Raw genomic sequence first — 23016 nt, forward strand, 5'->3', positions numbered from 1 at the left:
TTCTCTAAACACCTGCTACTGGCTGTTGTCAGAAACGCGATACTGGACCAGACAGATTATTTGATTCGACTAAAGTTGGCTCCTTTTATATCGAATGCAAAATGTTTGGAAATCTTAATGTTGTGCTGAAATAGTTGGTGTCCCGTGGTCAGCTCAAAAGGAGGACATAACATGCCCAGAAGGAAAGCTGGGAACATCAGGTTGCAGGAGCACTCTGCCGTCAGCAGAGATGCGTGTGGAAAACTTAAATAATGCCAGAGTTTAGCCAGTATATTTTGTTCATGAATTTCATAAGCACCAAATTGCAGGAGGGAAAACCACCTTCAAACAAACTCGGGTGTATATAAATTGTTCACATGGTGTGCAGGTACTGTCTGGCCTTGTACAGGGATCTTCAAGTTGTGACTGGCAAAGCTGCGCCTGCCAGCTCTCGCTGTTTTTCTACAGTGAATATTTAAAGAAAAGCAGAGTTATTGTAATTTAAACACTTACACTAATGACTGTCCTTTTCTTGGTAAATAATTATGTTAACTTTAAGAAAAGACTCCTAAAAATCTCTCTCCTAGCAGATGTCCTAGCCATAGAATCTGTGGAAGTCAGTCTCTGTGTTTTGATGATCTCTCCACCTTACAGCTGAGAGTCTACCCCAGTGGTAACTTATGCCCCTATGAAAAGGAGGGTAATAACCCCAGCCTCAAAGGCAGTAATGCCAACACCAGTGACAGCTAAAATGACACTCAAATCTGTTAGCCGTGTGCAGCACTAAGTCTTTCTTTTCCAAATAGATTTTTCTAACACTTAAATGAGCTGCATGCTACTAATTGTCTTTTGTTGTCTTTGAGGATTCAGGCATAACCGTTCAGTCTAAACAACTCATTTGAGAATTTTTATATGCCTTAGGTGGAAGAAAAGGCTCAGTAAAGCCAAAGCCTGGGTTATAAACTCAAATCCCCCCTAATCAAATATGTATGCTTTGATCTAATAAGTAGGTTGAGTCTCGCCTGACTTTTCCGCAAAATTAAAATGCAATGCTTTTTTAAAGAAATCAGTTACTATACTTGAATAGCTTGAATGTCTGATTGCTTTTTGGTTTACAAGATGGTCAACAGCTCTGTTAAAAAAAATTTTCTTAATGGTATCAAGTATAGAATTAGTATCAGATAGTTTTGTTTGCTGGATATTTAATGACATACATGTGTATATATGCCCATTCTTGTTCACAGTGGTGGTGTTAGCTAAGCTGATAATAACATCTATTACAAATTACTGATTACTCAATATGAAAAAGTAACTTTTAAAATACAGCTCATTACTTACGTCACATTTCCTTGCTGTTGGTTGCTACATCAGCAAGCTGGCTGGTATGCCTATTTTAACAAAGTTGTGGACTTCATAGTCTGAAAAATGGAATATATAATGAAGCACAGATTCACTATTTTGTCTCTTATCAGAGGAACAGTACTTACTTTTTCTTCTATGTGGAAGACTGTCTGTCGAACCTGTGTTCTCATTCATGCACTCAGAACAGTGAAGATGAAATTGCTGGGAAAGATAACTAAAAGCCAGTTGTGTTACCTTGCTGCTGAAAAAGTGCCAGGTGGTATAATCTGTCAGTTAAAGGAATATGAGATATGATCACCTGGACACTCAGTATCTGTTCGGTTATCACATTTATGCTACCTTCCTTTTCCCCCATTTTCCCCTCCCTTTTCTACCTTACAATTAGAGGCCATGTGTTTGCGCTTTAGTCTTTTTTTTTTTTTTTTTAAATGGGAAAGGCTTCTGCAGTTCATGCAGTATGTTTTGACACTGTCTCTCTCTGTTCTGAGACAAAGTTCTGATAAGCTGTGTAGAAGTAGGCATTTTTAGCTTGCCCCTGGGCCTAAGGGTCACTTCTGTCTGGTTCATGGAAATTTGCAATCCTGAGATCATTTTAAGGCTTTTACGTTAAAACAAACCTGAAAAAAGAAAAAAAAAAAAAAAAAAGCATTATTGTCATGCCTCTGTTTTGTGTTTGTGTGCTTCTCAGACAAAGCCATAAATCCAGCTTGGCTGCAGAGGAAGGGCAGGCTGTTGGCACAAAACTGTGCCAAGTCTCCCCCAAAAGGCTTATCAGCCTCTCCTCACTTTTAAAGGAATGTGTGCTGAGTCTTAGGTTCTGCTGCAGGGGGCTTGCAGCTCTCTAATTCTGACTTGAAATAGTATCCAAGGCTTGATGCTGAGATGTCTGTAGCTGTTCATTAGGCATATTTACCTTTTAAGTCTGCTGAATTTGCCTTCCAGCTGGAAGCCTTGTCCTCAGACTGGTCATATAAATTTGTTCCTAGGAATATTCATCACAGATTTTGCTTTAGTAAATTTGCTTAGTGGAAGCATGCAACTTTACAGGTTTTATTGCTTGACAGTTCATAGGCTTGTAAGCAGTGTTGGCTGAAAATGTTGGCATTTTTCATCAGATGATAATTAGTTGCCAACACTTTATTATTCAGTCACCTTTGCTGAAGTACTACGATAGTGGGTGCTACCTTCTGTTATGAGGACAGGACTTAGTAGGTTTGGTTATCACTGTCAGTGATGCAGCGTGGAAAATGTGATAGTGTCTCCCATTTCCACCAAAACAAATTACCGTGTTATAAACCATGAATAGACACAAGAATGTATTTGTGTGTTTAGGAAGTACTAATAACTAGATAGATACCTATAATTGCATGGAAGGAGACTACCAAGTCTTGGACAGTTTTGTGGAAAAATATCTTCTAAAATAATTTGTAGTTTCTTGTGATTTATTTCTTTAAGGCCTTAATCTGGTCATTGAGAAGATATATATTTTATATTGTACTGACATATATGGCATAAAATCTTTCTTACTGAATTGTTCTCTACTGATACATTGCCAGGTAGTAAAAGTCTATTCTTTAGCGTCCTTCCCTCTAATAGGTTTTTGTCAAATGCAAAATATTTTTGAAAAAACCCTTAATGTCAGTGTCTTGCTCATGTTGTTAAGTGGAAAGAGCTCACTGGGTGATCAGAGGCTGAAGTTAATGTTCAGAGTGGTTTATTCTACCCACAGGAAAGGGAATTTAAGAGATTCTGATTCAGCCTACTCGATTTTTCCAGATGTGCACTGTGAGCAGTGAGGCTTCCAAGCTCTTTTACTGTGGATATATATTCCACTGTGTATTTTCAGGACAATGAAAAGATTTATTTAATGTATGGCTGACCTGGATTGTCATCAGTGGCTCAATTGACCTTTATTGCCTTGGGACAGTGATAAGATTAGGAGATGCTATAAATAGCTGTTGCACTGTGGGAGTGGTATCACAGAAATGCACTTTACACAAACACTGTCATTTCACTTTGTGGGGGTTGAGTATATTCAACTTACAAAAGGAGACCTCTCCTTGAGATGTTTTTGTCCTCCAATGATTTCTGAATCATTGCAGCTGAAGCTGTGAGATAGTTTTGGCCACCGCCATCACATGCTAAAACACGCAAATCAATAATGTTATGAAGCTTTATGCAATCTACTGTCCACGTGCAGCTGAGCTTTCTATCAGCAGTGTACTGAGCTTCCACCTGACGGCTCCCTGTTTGAGGCTGAACCGGCAGGGCTGGGTGCCTCTAGGGAAACAGGTAGTGGATATGCCCTCAGTTCTTGCGGAGCTCTGAGAGGGTTTCTGGTCACTATCTGTGACTTTTGAAGGAGACCATATCTATGCCTCAAGTGCTATAAGAATGATTTTGGACCAAAAAGTTAGAATTGAAATATAAGTGGAAAGAAGCTGTAATACCTCAAGGGATGCTGATATGATAAAAAATGTAGCAGTATATGACTCCTTATCCTGACTTAAGTGGTGTCCCCATGTATTGTTTCATGTATTTGGATGCTGAACAGATGACTTCCCAGCCTATAAACTAAGTAAAAGCAACAGATGTTGCATTCTTTGTATAAACTCATATTTCATTCCTCCAATAAAGGCTGTTTGGAATTACACATACATTGATTCCACGGGTTCAGCTGGTATGTAAGGAATAGGTACAATGAGCAAGGGCTTCACTGAAACTGGCAAATACAACCATATGTAGTCCACTGGATTTGATATTTCAGCTTAGTGCCAGATGAGTAACTGATCTTTATTAAACAGTAATTTTCAGTGATCGGATTACTTAATTCTTTTCCTAAACTGCCATAGCAGGAGATGGCATTCAAGCACCATTTCACCCAAGCTGAAATTAGATGCTGTACTGCCTCTTCTGATTTCTGGGGAAGGGTGGGGTGGATAATTATATTAGGTAATTATGTTGGATATACACTCCATTTACTTGTTCTTTTCTTTTCAATTTGCAGGAAAGCAATCTCCAGGTCAGGCCTTCAGCACTTGGCTCCTGTGCATTCCCTCAACATCGCAGTCTCCAATGGACCTGTGAAGGAACCAAGGGCGGCCTTAGAGTGGACTGTAGGTGTTTGGTTTTTTGGCAGTTAATTTGAGCAATATCTCTGGCTAGTGCTCTCTCTATCCTTAAGTCAACATAAGATGATGTGCTGCTATTGGAATGAGTGCTGGTCAGTAGGGACATGCTTCTATTATGAAATGAAGCACAAGGCAGAGACATGAAAACCTGTGGAAACTTGAGAGGCACAGGACAGAGCTGTCAAGATTTTTCAGCCTGGGACTGCCTGACTACGTTTGCTCACTGCCTTCTTGACAAGGTCTGCAATCCAAAGGTGATCTGATTTTAGCACAGCAGCGTTCTCTACCTCTGCTTGATGGGCCAAAAATCAAGGCTGAGGACACATGTTGGGTTGGCTGAGTCTGTAGAGTAGGTAGTAGAAATCTTTGATCATGATACTTTGTAGATATGGCTAGATTTCTTCTGGGCTTACGCTGCCTTTATAGACACAGTGTATGCTTCCATCCCTCCCATCTTGCTTCTTTTATCTTTCTAGGCTAGTTCAGAAGGGGCCAGTTTAGGACTGTCTAGAATAGACTATTTCAGTTGGAAGGGACCTACAATGATAATTTTCTCCAACTGCCTGACCAGTTCAGCGCTGACCCAAAGGTTAAAGCATGTTAAGGGCATTGTCCAAATACCTCTTAAACACTGACAGGCAGGCGGCATCAATCATGTCTCTAGGAAGCCTATTCTAGTGTTTGACTACTTGGTAGAGAAATATTTCCTAATGTCAAGCCTGAACCTTCCCTGACATAGCTTTGAACCATTTCTATGCACCTTCCATGTGGGTATGCGCTGGTATGTGCTAAGAAGGTGAGCCTTAAGTCAGCAGGTGTCACAAACATCCCATTTAAAGCAAATCATACAGTAGATCTTGGCTGTTGGTAAAGAAGTCGGTATATAGCAGTATGAAGGCACCAGGCACCTGGGTGGCTTTTAGGTGAAGATAAACCATAGCTATCAAAACATGTTATGTTTATCTCTGTTCTCTATATCAAGACTGAAAGGTTTTATAGATGGTGTGCTCTGGTTCAACCCCAGCTGTTGCACTTAAAGTTTTAAGTGGATGAAATTTTACAGGCTGTGCTGCAGGAAGAGGGATTAAGTTCACTGTGATGTTCTACAGCAGTGTAACACAGAGTGTTAAAATGCATTTGAAAGCTTGCATAGAATACTTTTGGAAGAGCTTTGGAGAAGACCTTGATCTTTTGCTTCAGTAGAGTATTAAAACACGTGCCTGCTTTGAATCATCAGTGCTGTTTAGTAGAAATCTGAAGGATAAGGCACATATGTGAAGGGTTAGACACTGGCTAACATAAACACCTTTCAAAATTTTACTTAGGAAAGAACAACAGCAACAAAGCCCCCAAGAAAAAAACGAAACCCCAAGACCAACAGCCACAATTTAATTCATAGTCAGTTGTCTGCTACTCATTTTACCAGGTGGTTCCTCATGTGATCCCAGTACCTGAATACTGCAGGACTTGATGTAAGCTGGTGAATGTTAACTAAATATCGTGGGTTTTAATTATTAGGGGGTGTGTGCATATTTTTACACTTCCTGGTTTATGGTTTAGAGTTTTGATCAGTTCAATTTGTCAGCTGTCCCAGCCTCCCAGATTGGGGTTGCTGCTTCACACTTTGACTGGAGAAGGGAGGCAGCCCCATGGCATGTGGGGAAAGGGGCAGGATTAGTCAGTGGAAGGCATCTACAGCTGGGAGGAGCCTGTACTGATCAGGTGTAGTAACTGGTGAATGTGGGGAAAGAGGCATTTCCCATATCTGAGACATGTAAAGGAGATAACAGGGAGGTGGTTTGGAGCTGTGAAGTTGATGAAATGGACCAAAGTTTATAATGACTAGTGATGTCAATAAAGAAAAAAGTTAATTTTTAAATACTGATGTTTAAATCCAGAGGTGTATTTGGTAGAGTGAAAAGATATTTGGATTAAGATGTGTTGGAGCCAGACAGAGGATGTCTTTCTATTTAATCACTGGAAGGCAGCAGTAATCAGTGCATGTTCCATCTATATCATCCTACTCTTCAGTATTTTTGAGGATGATTCTCCAAGGACCCATGATGGGAGAGCTTTCCAAAGTTGAAGTGACATGAACATAAGTTGTCATTTGACTTTGCAGTAGAAAATGTTTCCTCCCTGTTGTCTTCACAGTAAAAACTGGAAAGAATTCTCTGGCTATAGTCTCAATTTTTGGTAACTTCTTGCAGGTTATTTGCCATTATCAGATGTTCTTGTGAACAGGACTCTGATTCAGAGTGGGGTTTCCATTCCCTGCTCTGCCACTTACCTCGTGAGTGAACTCGGATGAGTTGTTTTGCCTCTCAGTACATCAGCCTTTCTAGCTGTAAAATGGAGGTGATGATTCTGATGTCTCTTAAGACCTTTTACATAAGAAACACTATTGCTTTATTATTGTTGTTGCTACTATCTATCATCCCTGAGATTTCTTTTCTCTAACATAAATGCCCAGTTTCATCGTGTTTGCTACACCTAATTCAAGTTAGCTTGTAGCTTTGTCTAATTTAATGCTATCTTTTCACAGCAGGGCCATACAGAATATATTCTTTGGAGTAGGTGATGTTATAGCCAGAGTGGAATGTAGAATATGCCTTTCAAAAATGAACCACCTTAAATGCTTCTTGTGATATGTTTATGCATAGCCCCTTCTCCCACACTCACCCATTTTAGGCATCACTTCCATAGGATAAATGATAAAGTAAGCAATTCTAGCCCAGATTTTTAAGTACAGATTGAGCTACCTCATACAGTGCCTGTGTACCACTGGGGATCTAGGTCTTTGTGTATTTGCATACTGCCATTTGCTCCCAAAGAAAAATAATCATAAGCTTTTGTGCAAAGTCATTCTGTAATTTCCTTTTAAGTACTGCCTTCTTGCTCTCGCTTTCTTTGGTGCCTACAAAAATCTTGACAGCCACTAAGTTATTACTGTGGTGAGCTTCCCACTGGCCAAAAATGTTTCATTTTGTGTGTCTGTAATGCATTTGTCTATTGCTACCCATTTCTTGCCTTCTCCTTAGCAGGCGTTTATGGCCCATGACCACAGGACTTAGAACCCTAGTTATGTCCCGTAAGAGGCATTTGAAGACATTCAGCTTCCATTCCTGGAGTTCAATGAAAAAACATGAGATTCATCCATGCTTTGTGTTTTGTGAATGCACAGTCAGAGTTCTCTGGGTGCAAGCTGAATGTTTTTTGAGAGGAGAAATACTATAACTTTATACCATAAATTATATATATTAAAGAAAAAAAAAATCTTATAGATCCTAACAAGAATAGAATGCTATGTATTTGACAGAAGTTGAAAACTGGCATTTGGCAATATGTGGAAGGAAAGTCAGGCCAGCCAGAAGGATTGTAGAAGGCACTACCCGATTGCACATGGATGGGGTAAGGAAAGCCAGACCTCATCTGGAGTTGAATCTAACAGGAGCATGAAGGGCAACAAGAATAGTTTCTGTAGGCACGTCAGCAGCAGTAGGCACACTAGGAAAAATGTTAGGCCATGTCTGAATGGGGCAGGGGATGTGGTGACAAAGGACATGGAAAAAACGATGTGCTTAGTGCTTGTTTTACTTCTGTTTTTACTGGTAAGACCTGCCTTCAGGAATTCTAGGCCCCTGACACCGGTGGCTGAAGCAAGGAAGACTTACCTTTGTAGAGGATGGTCAGATTATGGAACGCTTAGACTGAACATACAGAAGTCCATGGGACTCGAACAAAAGTGCTGAGGGAGCTGGCTGATATCATTGCAAGAACAATCTGTTGTTGTCTTTGAAAGGTCATGATGATCAGAGGAGATTCCTGAGGACTGCAACAAAGCAAATGTCAGTCCTGTCTTCAAAAAGGACAAGGAGGAACATCCAGGGAACTACAGATTGATCAGCCTCACCTTCATTCCTGGGAAGGTGATGGAACAAATTCTTCTGGAAACCATTTCCAAAAATATTTATAAGAAAGTGATTGAGAGTAGTTAGCATGGATTTATGGAGAGGACATCATGCCTGACCAACCTGACAGGCTTCTATAATTAAATGATTGGCTTGATAGAGGAGGGGAGAGCAACGGCTGTTATTTTGACTTTTGCAAGGCTTATGACACTATCTCCTCTAACATCCTTGTAGATAAACTGATGGAGTATGGACTAGATAAATAGTCAGTGAGGTGGCCTGTTATCAGTGAGGTATTTATAGTTGGTGAATGTGACTTTCAGTGAGTGTGTTGCATAGTATTCTGTGTCTTGGCATTAGGCAGTAGTGCTGTCCACTTACTTTCATGGACAGTAAGTGTAAGTGCCTGGTGATATACTACACTTTAGATAATTAACAAGCATGTTATTACATGTTCTACATATGATGAAACATTTCCCTCATTAATCTAGCTAAATCTATTTATTTTCCATGTGAATGGTTTGGCTTCTGTATCGTTAATTCCTAAAAGCTATACTCATTTTTACACTGAAGGATATTTTTCTTCTATTAGAGTGTCTGCAAAACTAAGTTTTGTAATTGGGAACTGAGTATTCAGCTGAAAAGAGATGTATCATATCATATACTCACATGAGAAAGGAGAACCCTGGGGTATGTGTATCCAGTTAGCCACAAAAAAACATGTAGAGGTGCTGGGAGCATTAGTTCCACTTATTTAAGTAGTGATGAGTGCAAGATCCATGCATACTTAAAAAATTGCTGAAATTTTGTGTGCAGATGACACTTGAAGCAATGTGTTCAGAATCAGTAGTGCAGCTTTGCTGTTTCTTTTTCATCAGGATTTGAGAACTAATGCTCTTTCCAGAGAGATCTAAAAAAAAAAAAAAAGTCTGTCATATCTCAAAATGTTGGTCATGTCTATATTTTTTTCAGCAGCATAGAGGTTGTAGTGGTATTGCAGAAGGTCCCTTTCTTGAAAATAGGTAGTTTTTCCCATTGATGCCAAAAGGACCGAAGTTAAGTGGCTGTCAGCCAAAATAATGGCTCATGAGAACATAGGGAATCATCATCTTAGAATATAGCATCTGGACATTCCTCCTCCATGAAGACAAACGTTGTTATTCTGCTTCAGCATACAGCTGATGGTAACAAGAATCTCAGAAGCTCAGCACAGGCAACAGATGCAGGGATGTTGGAAAACATGATGGGGGAAAGGAGAATGGCAGAAAAAGCTAGAGAATGTGGTGAACCTAGATCTCAAAGTTGAACACCCAAAAATAGTTCTGAAAGTTGGAGCCTACATATCTTCAAGTTTTCTGATGTAGTATGATATCTCTGTGATGTTTTGTTTTGGTTTATGTCCATTTATTACATTTGTAATAATTAAAGATTACTTCTACATGAAGAATATTCCCAAATTAAAATGTGCTAAAATGGAGTTAAAACTGAGAATATATATCAACAAAAAACATTTGGTACATTAGCATTGCTGCAAAATAGCATTATAAACTCTGGAATTTCAGAGTGAGGGTAAAACATAACCTAAACATGAAAGACATTTAGGAAAAAGACATCCAAACAAACTTGTTTCTGCTCGATAGTGACCATATAAAGAAAAGGTCTAAAGCTAGTAATTTTTGCTTACAAATATGTTTAAGTTTAGATTGAGCACTAATTTTACACTAATCCTAAATTTGACCTGAATGTATATTTGTAAAAAGAGACATCATCTTTAGCTGGAGTGTTAACAATGGGAAAAATTTCTTAATGGCTTATTTTAGAGATCTGTCTTACATAATTTTTTGCAGAACACCAGTATGGCAGGAGTGGAGGAGAGCTCTATACCTCCCATTACAATTGGAGTTACAACTCCCTTGAATTAGAAAGTTGGCCTGACTGGTGTATTTGTTTGGTTGAATATCTATAGCTGCTTGACATGGCAAATTAGATTACTCAGGTTTATCTGCATTGCTTTTGAAACCATGCTGACTACAACCTGAAGAACAGTGAGGTATGGAGATACTTAAGGTCTTTAGAAAAATGGTAACCCTTGCTCTGTCATTTAACCATGCTGGGGCACTTAAGAGAAGAAACCTAGTTGAATTAATGAAATGTGCACAGCAAGTTATGAACATGCACATATAATTACCTTGTTCTCAAACTCCTAGTCCTTGAATTCTTATTCCTTTCATTTCAGGAAGGGGTTGTATGTGGGTTTTGTTTCATATGCAATGAACGTTTGCTATACTGAAATTTATTTCTGTTTGCTATTAAGGTGGTAGTGGATCAGGAGCAATCAAACGGGAGGTCTCCATCTGGGAGAGCATATTGAATATGTGTGTCCCCTGTGAGGCAGGTTGCATCTGCCAGGAAAGCACTGCTGCCTCCGCTTAAGTGAGCAGGGGCTCTTTCTCTTCACAGGACACAGAGTTCACACACTTACAAGGGCTGCGAAGCCAGACAAGGAAACAGAGTTCCCAATTCTCTCTTTAACTGCAGAATACTAGGCTGCACTTACTGCTGTTTTATCTGTGATGATGGACACTATCCCTTTTCTACATAGCAAGCCAAAGCAAAGCATGTCAGCCTAAAAGCATGATTTGACAAATCAGATAAGCTGCAGTAACATTGAATTGGTAACAAAAGCATCAGTCCCACTGAACCCACCTTTAACCTACCACTCCTTGTGTCAGATCCAGCAGTTATGTGGTCACAGAGTGAGTCATTTTGTCTAGCTGATTTTGTAGATAAGTTTGGTTTTTTTTTCTATCAGCCGAACCAATTCATGTGTAGGTGAAAAGAAAAATGGCAAGAGCATGAGACTGGGTCTAAGGGGTCAGGGACAGAAAGAGGACAACTGCCTGTTTAGTAGCCATTTACTCCTAAAGCCAACATAAAAACATCAAGTACAAAATAAACCAGAATGTCAAATTATTTATGAAAAGGTTGCTGAACTCGGAACTCTTGTGGAAAAATAATCTGTGTCAAAATATACAAGTGATGATGTAGCCTTTACTTTGTTTTAGTTTTGCGTTAAACAGGAGCTCGTACTAAAGGTGATCCCAGTGACCTCTGTGAATTTGTGTTGGTAGATGGAGTACCCTTTTGTCCAGTACATTGTGGAATACTGCCTGTAAATTTTTCAATAGAAAATACTGATTTAATGAAGTAAAAATTCTGCATAGAAATATATTTATTTTTGTTAAAATTTCCTATTAGAATTGAATGAACAATTGGTCTTGGAAAAGGTCAATGCATTTTCCTTTGACTATATAATCTTGATTTTCATCAGCGGCAACATAATTTCTCATCATATAAATTACAGTGCCCTGTAAAATTTAAAACAGTGAAGTTCAAATAACTCCCCTGATCTTATTGAGACAATTGACAGGAAAAGATTTTTGAGGGAGGGCATTTCATCTTGGAATCCTCAGCTCTTTGCTCTGATTCAGGATGAAAGAAGATTTTTCAAATAGCAGTTTGCTGAAATTTAAATTGGGAGTTTTTGCACACAGTGCTGTGAAATTGGCTGTAGGTATCTGGAGGTATGCCGCTTATACCAGATCAGGTAGTCTTGTCAGAACTCTACCATAGCAGGAGCTACAAAGTTCATCTTTGTGGACTACTTACAGACCTTATTTACACTGGGAGGTAAAGTCAGATATGTGAATCTATGATATGGTCTGGAACAAACTCAGTCTAAAGTAGGTTATGGAAATAGGCCATTTTATCTTTAGAAATCCTGGATGGCAAGTTCTGTGGTCATGGTCTGAACAAAGGGATGTTTAATCTATTTTTTAATGTAATTTTGATTCCTCATTAAAAATGTCCCAGGAGTTGTGTACTTTCTTACTTAGCTTTCATAGTTGATTCTTCCTAAACATCTTTTATAATTTATAAAATTTAGCTCTGGGTTATAATGTTGAGTTAGCACTGTTTCATCAGAAGAGAATGTGCTCATGTCAAACACTCTTGGATGAGCTCATATCCTCCTGCTTTGGTCCTCTTGTCTGGCTCCTCATAAACTAGACAGGAAGTTAATATGTTGGGCAATACTATGGGCGTAGTAATTTCATTAGTATGATGTGACTAGGTTTCAATAAATGCTGTAAAACTGCTACAGTTCTTGCCAGACAATTGCCTTAATATAAGGATAAACTTCTGAAGGGAAAGAATTTGCAATCTGAATAATTTACCATCTGAGTAAGGCTTGAAGAATTTCTTAAGCTAGTCAAAGTCCTTAAGAGCTATTTTACATTATAGAAGTGCTGAAAAGCCTCACCTAAACTATCATGCACTGAACTCTACAGTTTAGGAAAATCTCTGTTCCAGGGAGTCTACCAGTTCAGGTGGACAGGCAGACAAAAGGATGAGAAGAAATGAAGGTATAGAGTGCTGTGCCTCTATATAAAGATTAATCAGGATGCTGTGGCAGTAGACTGGAATCCAAGTCTCGCAGTCTTGCTCTCACCAAGCCCCTTGTGCTGAGGGATAATATTGAGTCTGACATCAATGGGAACATTTCTGATGAAGTTAGAAGACCTGTGGACAGGTGGTCCTCTCACCAGAAAAATAAAATAAGTTGTCCTCATTCTGTTGATTTATTTGAAGTAAGCACCATAGTTGTGGTAAGCACCACATGCAAACTCGCATGGGTCTTGGCTATTGCGGATGCACTTGTACTCCAGAAGGCAAAGGATTTTGCCACTTATGCTTCTCTGCGTTACCAAAGGAATCTGCATGGCAAGCGAAGCTTTCTCATTTCATCACTTTGAAACTGTCAGTGGTATTTTAAATAAATTATTTTAACCAAGATGGCTATTTCAGAGCATCCTGCTGTCGGACGCCATCTGTTTGGTAAGCGTCATCATTTGTGACTTCTGCAGTGTGGGAACCAAATGTCAGAGACTGTCAAAGCGTTTTCCATCATGCTCTAATTCTGGCTGAACAGAAATCCTGTTTATTCACTTTGCTTAAGTAGTGTACAGTAGGTTTCTTAGGCTTTTTAGTCAAACCAGGATTGCAGTCAAGTAAAAACTGTGGTCTTTCTACAACCACATTTCCTCAGAACAAGAATTTTTACAGAATTAAGGCATAGATTTGGTCAAATGAGGCTGTCAAACAAAAAACAGATGTTACTCTGTTAATCACTACTGGTTTTCACTGTTCTAGGCAGATTTTTTTGAGAGTGTTCAGTTGAATGTATCGTTCTAGGTATAAAATTAAAGTCTGGTCTCTCCTGGCCATTTAATGTTTTGTTGATGTTTTCAGGAACATACAGTGTTGATCCAGCCATTTCAAAGAAAGCATTTTTCCATGTCTAAAGTATCCTGTCATTCTAAAGCTGTTGTCAGCATGTTATTTTGCACTTCTGGGCTGGGTTCTCAAATTTTGGGCTTCTCCAATTGAGAGTTCAGTAGTCATGTTTCTGTTTCATCTCTCTTAATTTTCTTTGAAATTCTGTGTACACTGCATGCTTATGAAATCTAGAGTCTCAGTCAAACTATGCAGCATGTGGGAAGAATATGGGTGAAGTTTCACTGAACTGTACACTAAAATACTTTGGTTCTGATTGGTGACACATCATTCACTGTATCATCAGTATCCTTTAAGCAGGGGTGGTCAGCCAGGGTAATATTGTTATGTCTTTGTGTTTTAGAAAAACAACAACATGAGTGTGTTTTTTACCTAAATTTGTGGTGAAAAATTAGATATCTTTTTTTTTTTTTTCCCCCTCTATACTCATGTGGCTGAATTTTGCAAACCAGATTAACAATCATCTTTTTTTTTTTTCCAGGAAAATGCTGTGAATGGAGAGCATCTGTGGCTGGAGACAAATGTTTCTGGGGACCTCTGCTACCTGGGGGAGGAAAGCTGCCAAGTCAAATTCTCAGTGAGTTATTTTCAGATTTACTTCTCTTTCTGAGGTAACAAGCTTGACTTCAGGTTTGCTGTTACTGCTTAGATGCTTGGGAGGTCGAGTTGTTTGCAGTTGTTAATGCTTGTGTTTCAGAAGGAATGCACACGGGGCAAAATGCTTCAGGTTAAAGACTTTATTGCTTGGGGGAAAAAAGCTCCGAACAATTTTGACTGACCCAGGTTATTTACACAGTGAGAATGGATGTAGTGAGTCACTTTATTAACATGGTAAGGGGAAAAAAGTTTAGAATATTGAGATATTTCAGAAATGTTCAAAGAAAGCCTGTTTTATTTATATACACAAATATCTCTTGAGAGGAGGGTCTGATCAAATTTTTGTGATTTTAATCACTGCAGTGATTTGAACTGAGCTTTCGAAGCTCTTAAATGCACCCACCAGCAATGAGTGCACTCATATTTTAGTGTTTGCCTTCTCTTATTTGAGAATATTCAAGGTTTGCCTTCTCCTATTGAAGCTTTTCTGCTGAGTATGAAAAAGTTTCTTTGAATTGATCTCTAACCCGTGTTTGTCTCTTCTTTGACTGGGGAGTCACACTTCCAGTCTGGTTCAGCAACTCCTTCACCTAGTATTTCAGTTCAACTGCTTCAGCAGGAGAGAAGAAAAAAATCCCTCTTATATTGGTATTTAGGAAACCTGAGTGGGGATCCTGTGTTCAAGCTCTTGCTCTGAATCAGTGCTCAAGGGAGCATCCTGGCCCTTGACTTACAAAATGTAAGCGGAGTCCCTCTTCTCAGGGGTGTTTTTTGGATACTGCCTGTAACTCTTCGATACCATCTTTTTACTTTTATTTGAAAAAAACCCCTTCAGATTATTTGATCCAAAGCATTTTGATTCACTAATCACTCCATTTTTGGGGCATATTGATCCAAATTATTAGTGCTTTCTATAGCTCCAATTTAACATCCATCTCCCATAACTTCTCAAGCAAATTAGTTACTTTATGTTGTATAATGTCACGGCCAAGCCTGGGAAGTCTGTGCCTGCTTACAAAGAGCACTGAGGCAAAGTCCCAACAGTAACAGGCTGCTGATTGTGGGATAATATTCAAGGAAAGTGTCATTGTGTGTTTGCCCTCCACTTGGCAAATGCTGGAGACAGGATTTGTTTGGCTGAGTGGACCTTTGGTCTTAACTGAAGAACAGTCATAACAGTTCTTAATAGAAATTTGCCTTTCTAAAAGTGAGTAAATACTTCCTCTTGATTTAGCTCATTGAAAATAGCATGGAAATTTAGTAATATGTTGCATATGATCTGCAAGGCTGTGTCTTAGCTTTAGAGGTGTATGTCTGAGTTGGACTGTTTGTAGTAGCTGGTGAATTAGACACACTGACTTAAACTTTTATCTGGGAACATTGGGAGGGATCTTAACATGGCAACAAGCTTTTCCAGCCAATAGGCCTGGAGATGCAGAGTCATATTTAGGAAGCAGCAGAGTTTAAAGTTGCTGAGTTCTTAATTGCCTGGCCTTTGCTTGATGTGACTGAGATTCTTTCCACTTTTAGGTACTAGTGTATTGGTTCCCTTTGGGGAAAGCAATATTTATGTTTATAACATATTACAGCATATGGGACTTTCGCTACTTTAAGAACCTAGAGATGGAAATGGAAATCCAGATAACTTTAGTTGTGGTTGGTTTAACCTGATCTGTCAAAAGGCCAATGCTTTCCCAGTTTGAAGCTTTTGAAGACACTGCATGTTTCTATGCCTGTCCTGGTGGTCTTCCTTTGACTTAACTCTTTTACATGTAGACTATTTAAGATCAAATGTTTTCAGTGGAGAAGTTGTGAGAAATAATTGATCTGTAGATGCACAGACTTTGCATGAAATATTAGCCTATACAGAACATTCACTCATGATGTCTGGAATATGGAGTTCACATTTCATGATAAATTAAACAAGTTTTCAAGTAACGGAGAAGATTGTGAGAGGCTAATAAAAATTCAGACTATAAATGGTTGTAACTACTTGCAATACCACCAGCATTCAAAAATAATGAGAACAACTTAAAAGACAAGATAGTAAAAAAAAAAATAAAAAATAAAATTTCTGCTTGTAGGGCGTTACCTTTGTTTGGTTTTTGCAGTTTTTCATCTTAGCTATCAATTCCTTTATGTTGTCTCACTCTCCTTGGTAAACAGAGATTTAAAACATACTTAATGTTAACAAGTCACAAAGCACATGAAAACGTAGTCTGCTCTACAATGTCATGATTCTTTAGGTGAAACATTAGAACATCACTCAACATACATGTGCACACATACAGTTACTGTGTTTCTAGTTAATTGAGACTCACTGTAATAAAAATTATTCTGTGTAAGCCAAAGCTGTGTTCCTTGTTTCTTCTTGAATTTACAATATACTGAAAATTCTAAAGAAATAATTTATTAGAGATTTAAATGAACATGAATGAATTGAATGTAAAAATCTGAAATAAATCTCAACTTACTATGTGTTTATATATTTTCTGTCCCTTAAGCACAAGTCTGTAAGTTACAACTTCTATGAAGATTAGTTCCAACCTTTTTATTAAATTGAATATCTGCTAGAAAAAAAAAAGTAAATATTCTCTTTCTTCTGGTTGCATTCTCTTGCCTTTGATATGCTTTGCCCCAGGGGATTCAATTGAGTTATTTTAAAAGCCCTACTGAAATTAATAAAACTAACCAGCATAATTAGGTGGAGAATTTTCTCCCTGCTGTAACATTTCATAAGCATTTAACAACATTCTGTGAGAAGGATATCACTCTCTGCTAAATGACCCAAGTACCCAAGTATTTTTCTGAAAGGCAATGGTTATACCTATCAAATTAAACATTATATGATAATCATGAAATAACATACTCTTCTGAACTGGTCTGAATTCTCGGATTTGTATGTATGGTTTTTCTCCTCTTTTCACTGTCTCTGCTCATCGTCTCTGTAGGCTGCTCCCTTTGAGTGATGATCTGTCCTGTTAACAGCCTTATCGGCTACCTAAAGGGAGCCTTTTCCTTCTAGTTCTCAAGCTGGAGTACTGTGGCTCTGTCATTTTCACAAAGTCCCATTCTTAACTGGGAGAGCTTCAGACCTTTTTTCAATATATGGAACAGTTGAGAGCACCAAGAAAAGAAAAAATATGTTGCATAAGGAGCGAAAGATCTCCTGTTTCACAGCTGACTTTTTTTTCCTCCTGGAAATAGCGCACCTCCATGCACACACGTTTCCCTTTCCTCTTGCAGAAATCTGCTCTGCGGAGGAAGTGTGCTGCCTGCAAGATTGTGGTCCACAATGCGTGCATGGAACAGTTAGAGAAGGTAAGACATTGCCATCTTCTGGAGCCTGACGTGGACCGCACTCATTTAATTCTTTTACTGAGGTTTCAGTCCAGAAAACACCATATGCCAAATTCGGTTTTCACAGTTGTTTTAACAGTATATTTGTTTAAGAAATTGACTAAAAATTCCATCTTATTTTAAAAAAATAATTTCTTCAAATCCCGTGAGCCATTAAAAAAAATCCCCAACAACAACAAAAACCCATGTAACACTTTCACATCTTTTATGTTAATCATGTAGTACTTTTACATCTTTTATGTTTAAAAAATAATTTCCCTCCACTTCTAGATTGGAAGTTAAAGCTAGAAGATGCAGTGTTCTGTCATGTACAAAATTGGCCTTTCAAAATTCCTTAACTAAACCCAGTATAATTCATCTTTTGACAGCTATATTTATTACATGCAATGCAACACAGATGCTACTATGAACATTTTTTTACTGTATTTACTAGACTATACTGTTTTTTCCTCAAAACTTCAGTAATTAAGCTTTTGTTTTTACAATGGAAACCATGAAAGTTTTCCTTTATAGAACCTTTATTTCTGTGATCATCTATCCTGCTTCTCACTTCCTTCAAGGAGCCTATAGAATATCTATCACTGACTTCAGTCTTCCCATCAGTGATTTGTCTTTATTATGCCCAGCTGATAATGTGTTAAATACCAGCCCCTCCCTTTCATTCTTGGTGGATATGTGTAAAGAAATATGAGTGAGAATTTTCTCTATTGATTTCATTAGAGCTTCATTTTCACTCCTATATGTTTTTGCAATGTTGTTCTTCGTAAAAGAAGTTGATGCATAACAAATTTATAGCAGCAACCCTTTGGAAAGAGTTTTTTCCTTTCCAAGTATTTGGACTTGTGTTGACAAATGTCACAGTGATTGCCATAATACCAAGTTGGAGAGATACCATTTCCACCCCCGATGCTTTTACCCGCAGTGAAATTAGCATTAGCACATGCTTTCAGCACAAAATGCTACCAGTGAATTTTTCATGACTTCCTTCATCATCAGCAGTGCTGACTCTCCATAGCCCAGTGAGCTGGTGGCATTGCCAGCTGGAGAAAATGAGCACTTAGATAAAACCCATTGTGTTGAGCTTGTTTAGGCCATTTTGGAGATCATGAAATTTACCTCTTGGCAGAGGGTTGTTATAAAGTCTACATCCCTCTTAAACCCTGTGGAATTTAAAACTGATAGATAAGTCTTCTGCTTGGACCTCTCTGCAAATAGGTAAATTGTAAGTAAAATTAATATATGCTGGGGGTATTTTTAGTCTGCCACGACTCAGCAGAGAAATAACAACTTGGAATTCCAGGTGAAAAGCAATGGAAGAAGACTAATACTGCTGTCTTTTGTTTCTTCTTAAGTAATAAGTATTTTGTTTACTACTTCCCTTCCCCCCCCCCCTCCCCCGCTATTATTTTGAAGATTATTATTAAATGAGGGAAGAACTTATTTATATAGGAAGGGAGAGAGTTGAATTTAAATTTGGGGAAACTCATTCATTCTACCTTCATAACAAAAGCATAGCTATACAGTACCTTTAAGTGTTTTATTCTTTGAAGGATAGTCAAGCTTGAACCTATTTCATTAAGTGCATTCTTACCTCACATATCCTTTGGCATTTTCTTATGCTTCTCTATTCTTCAGTATATAGTTTTCCCCTCTACATTTCCCCTGCTCTTATTTCTATTGATTTTCCTTTCTCAAAATATTTTGTGTTTTTCTTTTTTTTTTTTTTTTTCTCATACGATTCCATGTTGTTTGTTAAATGCTTTTTTTCCTTCACCTTCCTAAAAATGTTTTCTTTTAATGGAAGGTCCTGTTGTCCTATTTCTTTCTTTCCTCTGCCATATGAAGGAGGCAACAGCACTGCATGAGGCAGTACAGTGCTCCTCAAATGGTTTGTGGTTGAGGAGGTGGGTAAAAGCAGCCTAAGTTAAGCAGAAGGTAGAAATTTAGGGTAATTTGCACATTGTGTGAATGATTTCTCTACAGATTTTGTTTATGAAGACATAAAGCTGGGATGTGCAAAAAGGTCTTTCAGGGTTAGATTTCCAGTTTCTATTAACTTTTGAGACCTCATCTTAAGTCTACTTTGCTTGCAAATGATCTTCAGAAAAAAATAGATGAGGCAATTTTCTTCTAGGCATGGGGGAAACAGTTTAAATAGTTGAACTGAGCAGGCAGCAGTAGCATAGGTGAAGATGAGGGCTGTGTAGTGATCTAGCAAGGCAAATTATAATGGCGTATGGAAAGAGATTTTCTGTCATCTAGGTAAGTTACTTTGTTCAGCTAGTGAAGCTAATGTTTTAATAGATAACAAGTATTTTGGAAGTCTGTCCTAGGTCAACAGATTGGAATAAATTCCCTCTCACCTCACTTTCAGCTCTAACAGTTTTATTTTAATACCAGATTAATTTTCGCTGCAAACCGACTTTCCGAGAGGGAGGCTCCAGATCTCCAAGAGAAGTAAGTAATGGACAAATGACAATTGCTTTTCATTTGATTTGTGTGCTGATCCACCTGGTGTGGAGCTGCAGCAGTGCTATTAAGTTCAGAGGAGTCTTAAGAGTATTGGTTCTCAGAGGGACATGTTCTTCTCCCCAGAATAAATGTAAAATGAATTCTGGCTGAAGCACACCATTACTTACACTGACAGAAACCATTTCATCTTTGTTGTCTCTTTCTATTCATTCAGCTATTCTGTATAGCTTCTTTGAAGGTGATGGGTATTTATTATTATTATTATTATTATTGTTGTTGTTGTTGTTATTTCTGATATATTAATATAGCTATCTTACATAGAATGGTTTGTGTTGGAAGGGACCTTAAAGATTGTCTAGTTCCAACACCCCTGCCCCAGACAGGGACACCTTCCACTGGACAAGGTTGCCCAAAGCCCCATCCAATCCAGTCTTGAACCCTTCCAGGGAGGGGGCAGCTTCTCTGGACAATCTATTCCAGTGTCTCACCACCCTCACAGGAAAGAATTTCTTCCTTAGATCTAATCTGAATCTACCCTCTTTCAGCTTAAAACTGTTACTCCTCCTTCTGTCACTGCACTCCCTGGTAGGGTCCCTCTCCATCTTTCCTGTAGCCCCCTTTAAGTACTGTAAGACCACTCTAAGGTCTCCCAGGAACCTTCTCTTCTCCAGGCTGAACAACCCCAACACTCTCAGCCTTTTCTCATAAGGAAGGTGCCCCCTGATCATCTCTGTTGACCTGCTTAAACAGACAGAAGCCAGTGTTTCAAAAACACCTCTTAACTTTTATAGTTGATTTGGTGACTGGCTAGCTCTTAGCAGAGGTAACTCAATTCCTGACACATCAATGGCTCAATGTTCACTGGTGTAACAACATGGTGCAGGCAGACCCCTTCTAACCCCATTGCCTGCACGGTAGCATTCCTGCTCACCCTCCCACCTCTTGCTCACCTCTTGTTGCCATCCAGGATGTAAGTAGACCAAACAGGGAGAAAAAAACTGCTTCAATGACTGCTGCTTCCTCCCCTCCTCCTCTTCTGCATTGACTTGTGATTTTTTGCATTATAAGGCTGTATTTCCAAGCAGAATAGAGCAGGACCCTACATTGTGACTGATCACAGCAATATTTGGGACCGTCTGTGCTCTGTATTTAAGTGATGATTATCTCTGCATCATGTAAGGAACTTTTTTTTTTTGTAGAAGAGTAGTGAGAGAGTAGTCCTTGTCGCATTTCATCATGGATAAAGAACCCTTATTCCTCCTCCGGTTTTGGTGGTGTCTGGGGTTTCCTGCAGGGACTGATGCATTTTGCTCCAGAAATGATTGCATTGGCTGAAGGGACCTTTCCTTTGGTGTCTGTAAACCAATTTCACACAGATGGTACCGCTGAGTGCAAGCTGGCATTACTTTCTATAATATATCTCTTTGTCCTCCTTTTGCAGAACTTTGTCCGACATCACTGGGTGCACAGGCGGAGGCAGGAGGGGAAATGTAAGCAGTGTGGAAAGGTAAGATTTCCAGTGCACCACAAGTACAGCACTGGGCTCTTATGAATTCAGGGTAGCCAGGAGGTCCTTCTGGTCACTGAAATTTTCCTATTCTAAACACTTGGCCTCTCTTAAGGGCTGATGACAAGCCTGATATGTTGAGTGGTAGCAGCTCTGATATCCATGTGGGAAGAGAAAGGCAGATGTATATGCAGGAATGAGCACATCATGTGTCCCGGGACATTGTGCTGCACTGACTGCTGAAAATGAGGAGGAGAAAGGCTGTGGCTCCTTGAGCTTCTTTCTTCGTTAAGCTAAACCTGTGCCAATATGGCATTCTTCTAGTGCTGTCTTCTGTGCCAAAATTGTGATGGCCTATTTTTTCAGGCTTCTGGAAAAAGAAACACTGTTGCCTGCTTTCTGCCCTGGCAGACTCTAAGATTTGTGAGGCTGTTTCACACTTCCACTGCTGCATAGATTGCAAAAGTTTATTTATAAAAAGCTATAAAAACAGGTAAGAAGGACCTTTAGCTACTGAAGACCTTTCTTCTGATATGTTATGATCCCCTGAAATCTGTTGAGAGATATTTAAAAATTAAATTAACACAGGGGTTTAATTTCCTATCTCTAGCACTATATTATACTTTTGCTTCCCTCAGCATCAACTAGTAAGAAAGTCTGTGCCTCGTCTCCATGGCACAGCACTTAAGTCAGAGGAAAATCAGATTTGTATCTGGATACTGATGTAGATCACCGGCTACCAGCTCAACAAGGCATGCAATAAAAATGTGATGCCCTTTTATAGCAGGTAGCACGGAAACAGTGCAGCAAGGCAGTTTGCGTAGAGCATTCTTACAGTGTGACTTCACAGTGATATTGCCTTCCTCCTCTACCATTTTGGCCTGGATCCTCCCCTCGAGTCATTAGGAGCTGATTTTGAAATGGGATTACTTACTGCCTATCAAATCAAAACCTGTGCTGGGTACATTCATGTCAGCAACATGACCAGTCCATCCTAAAATTCCTATCAGCCCAGACTGATAGGAAGAAGTTCAGAGGAAATCAGTTTTCCCCCTAAATAAGAAATATTCAGTTAAGACTAGCATGGGTGTATTGTAGTAGAGTTGTTTGCCAAGGAATGGAAAGGATTAGGGGAAAATGATAACAAGCAAAATAATTCCATTGTGTTTATTGGCCAAGCAGTCCCCTATTACAGCAAAAATACTTGTCTGTCTCATGCTCTGCTGTTACATGTCACATACCTCCAAGAGAAAACCATCTTTTTTCTTGCATGACCAGAGAATATAAAGGGAACCATCATTGAAATGGAATGGCAGTAAATTTAAAGCAATAAAAAAAAAGT

The 23016-nt window shown here is 38.9% G+C and overlaps 1 protein-coding gene across 4 annotated transcripts in view; it reads left to right on the plus strand.

The window, feature by feature from the left end:
- Window positions 1-23016, plus strand: part of DGKI (diacylglycerol kinase iota) — a 220834-nt gene that overhangs the window by 75466 nt on the left and 122352 nt on the right. For all 4 annotated transcript variants that reach the window (XM_074902027.1, XM_074902028.1, XM_074902029.1 and 1 more), the window contains exons 2-6: window positions 4349-4457; window positions 14220-14315; window positions 17582-17656; window positions 20096-20152; window positions 21609-21674. In XM_074902027.1, the coding sequence (XP_074758128.1) occupies window positions 4349-4457; window positions 14220-14315; window positions 17582-17656; window positions 20096-20152; window positions 21609-21674 (403 nt within the window). The remainder of the gene's footprint in view (window positions 1-4348; window positions 4458-14219; window positions 14316-17581; window positions 17657-20095; window positions 20153-21608; window positions 21675-23016) is intronic.

This window comes from Athene noctua, chromosome 3, assembly GCF_965140245.1.
Source record: "Athene noctua chromosome 3, bAthNoc1.hap1.1, whole genome shotgun sequence".
NCBI classification, from domain to species: Eukaryota; Metazoa; Chordata; class Aves; order Strigiformes; family Strigidae; genus Athene; species Athene noctua.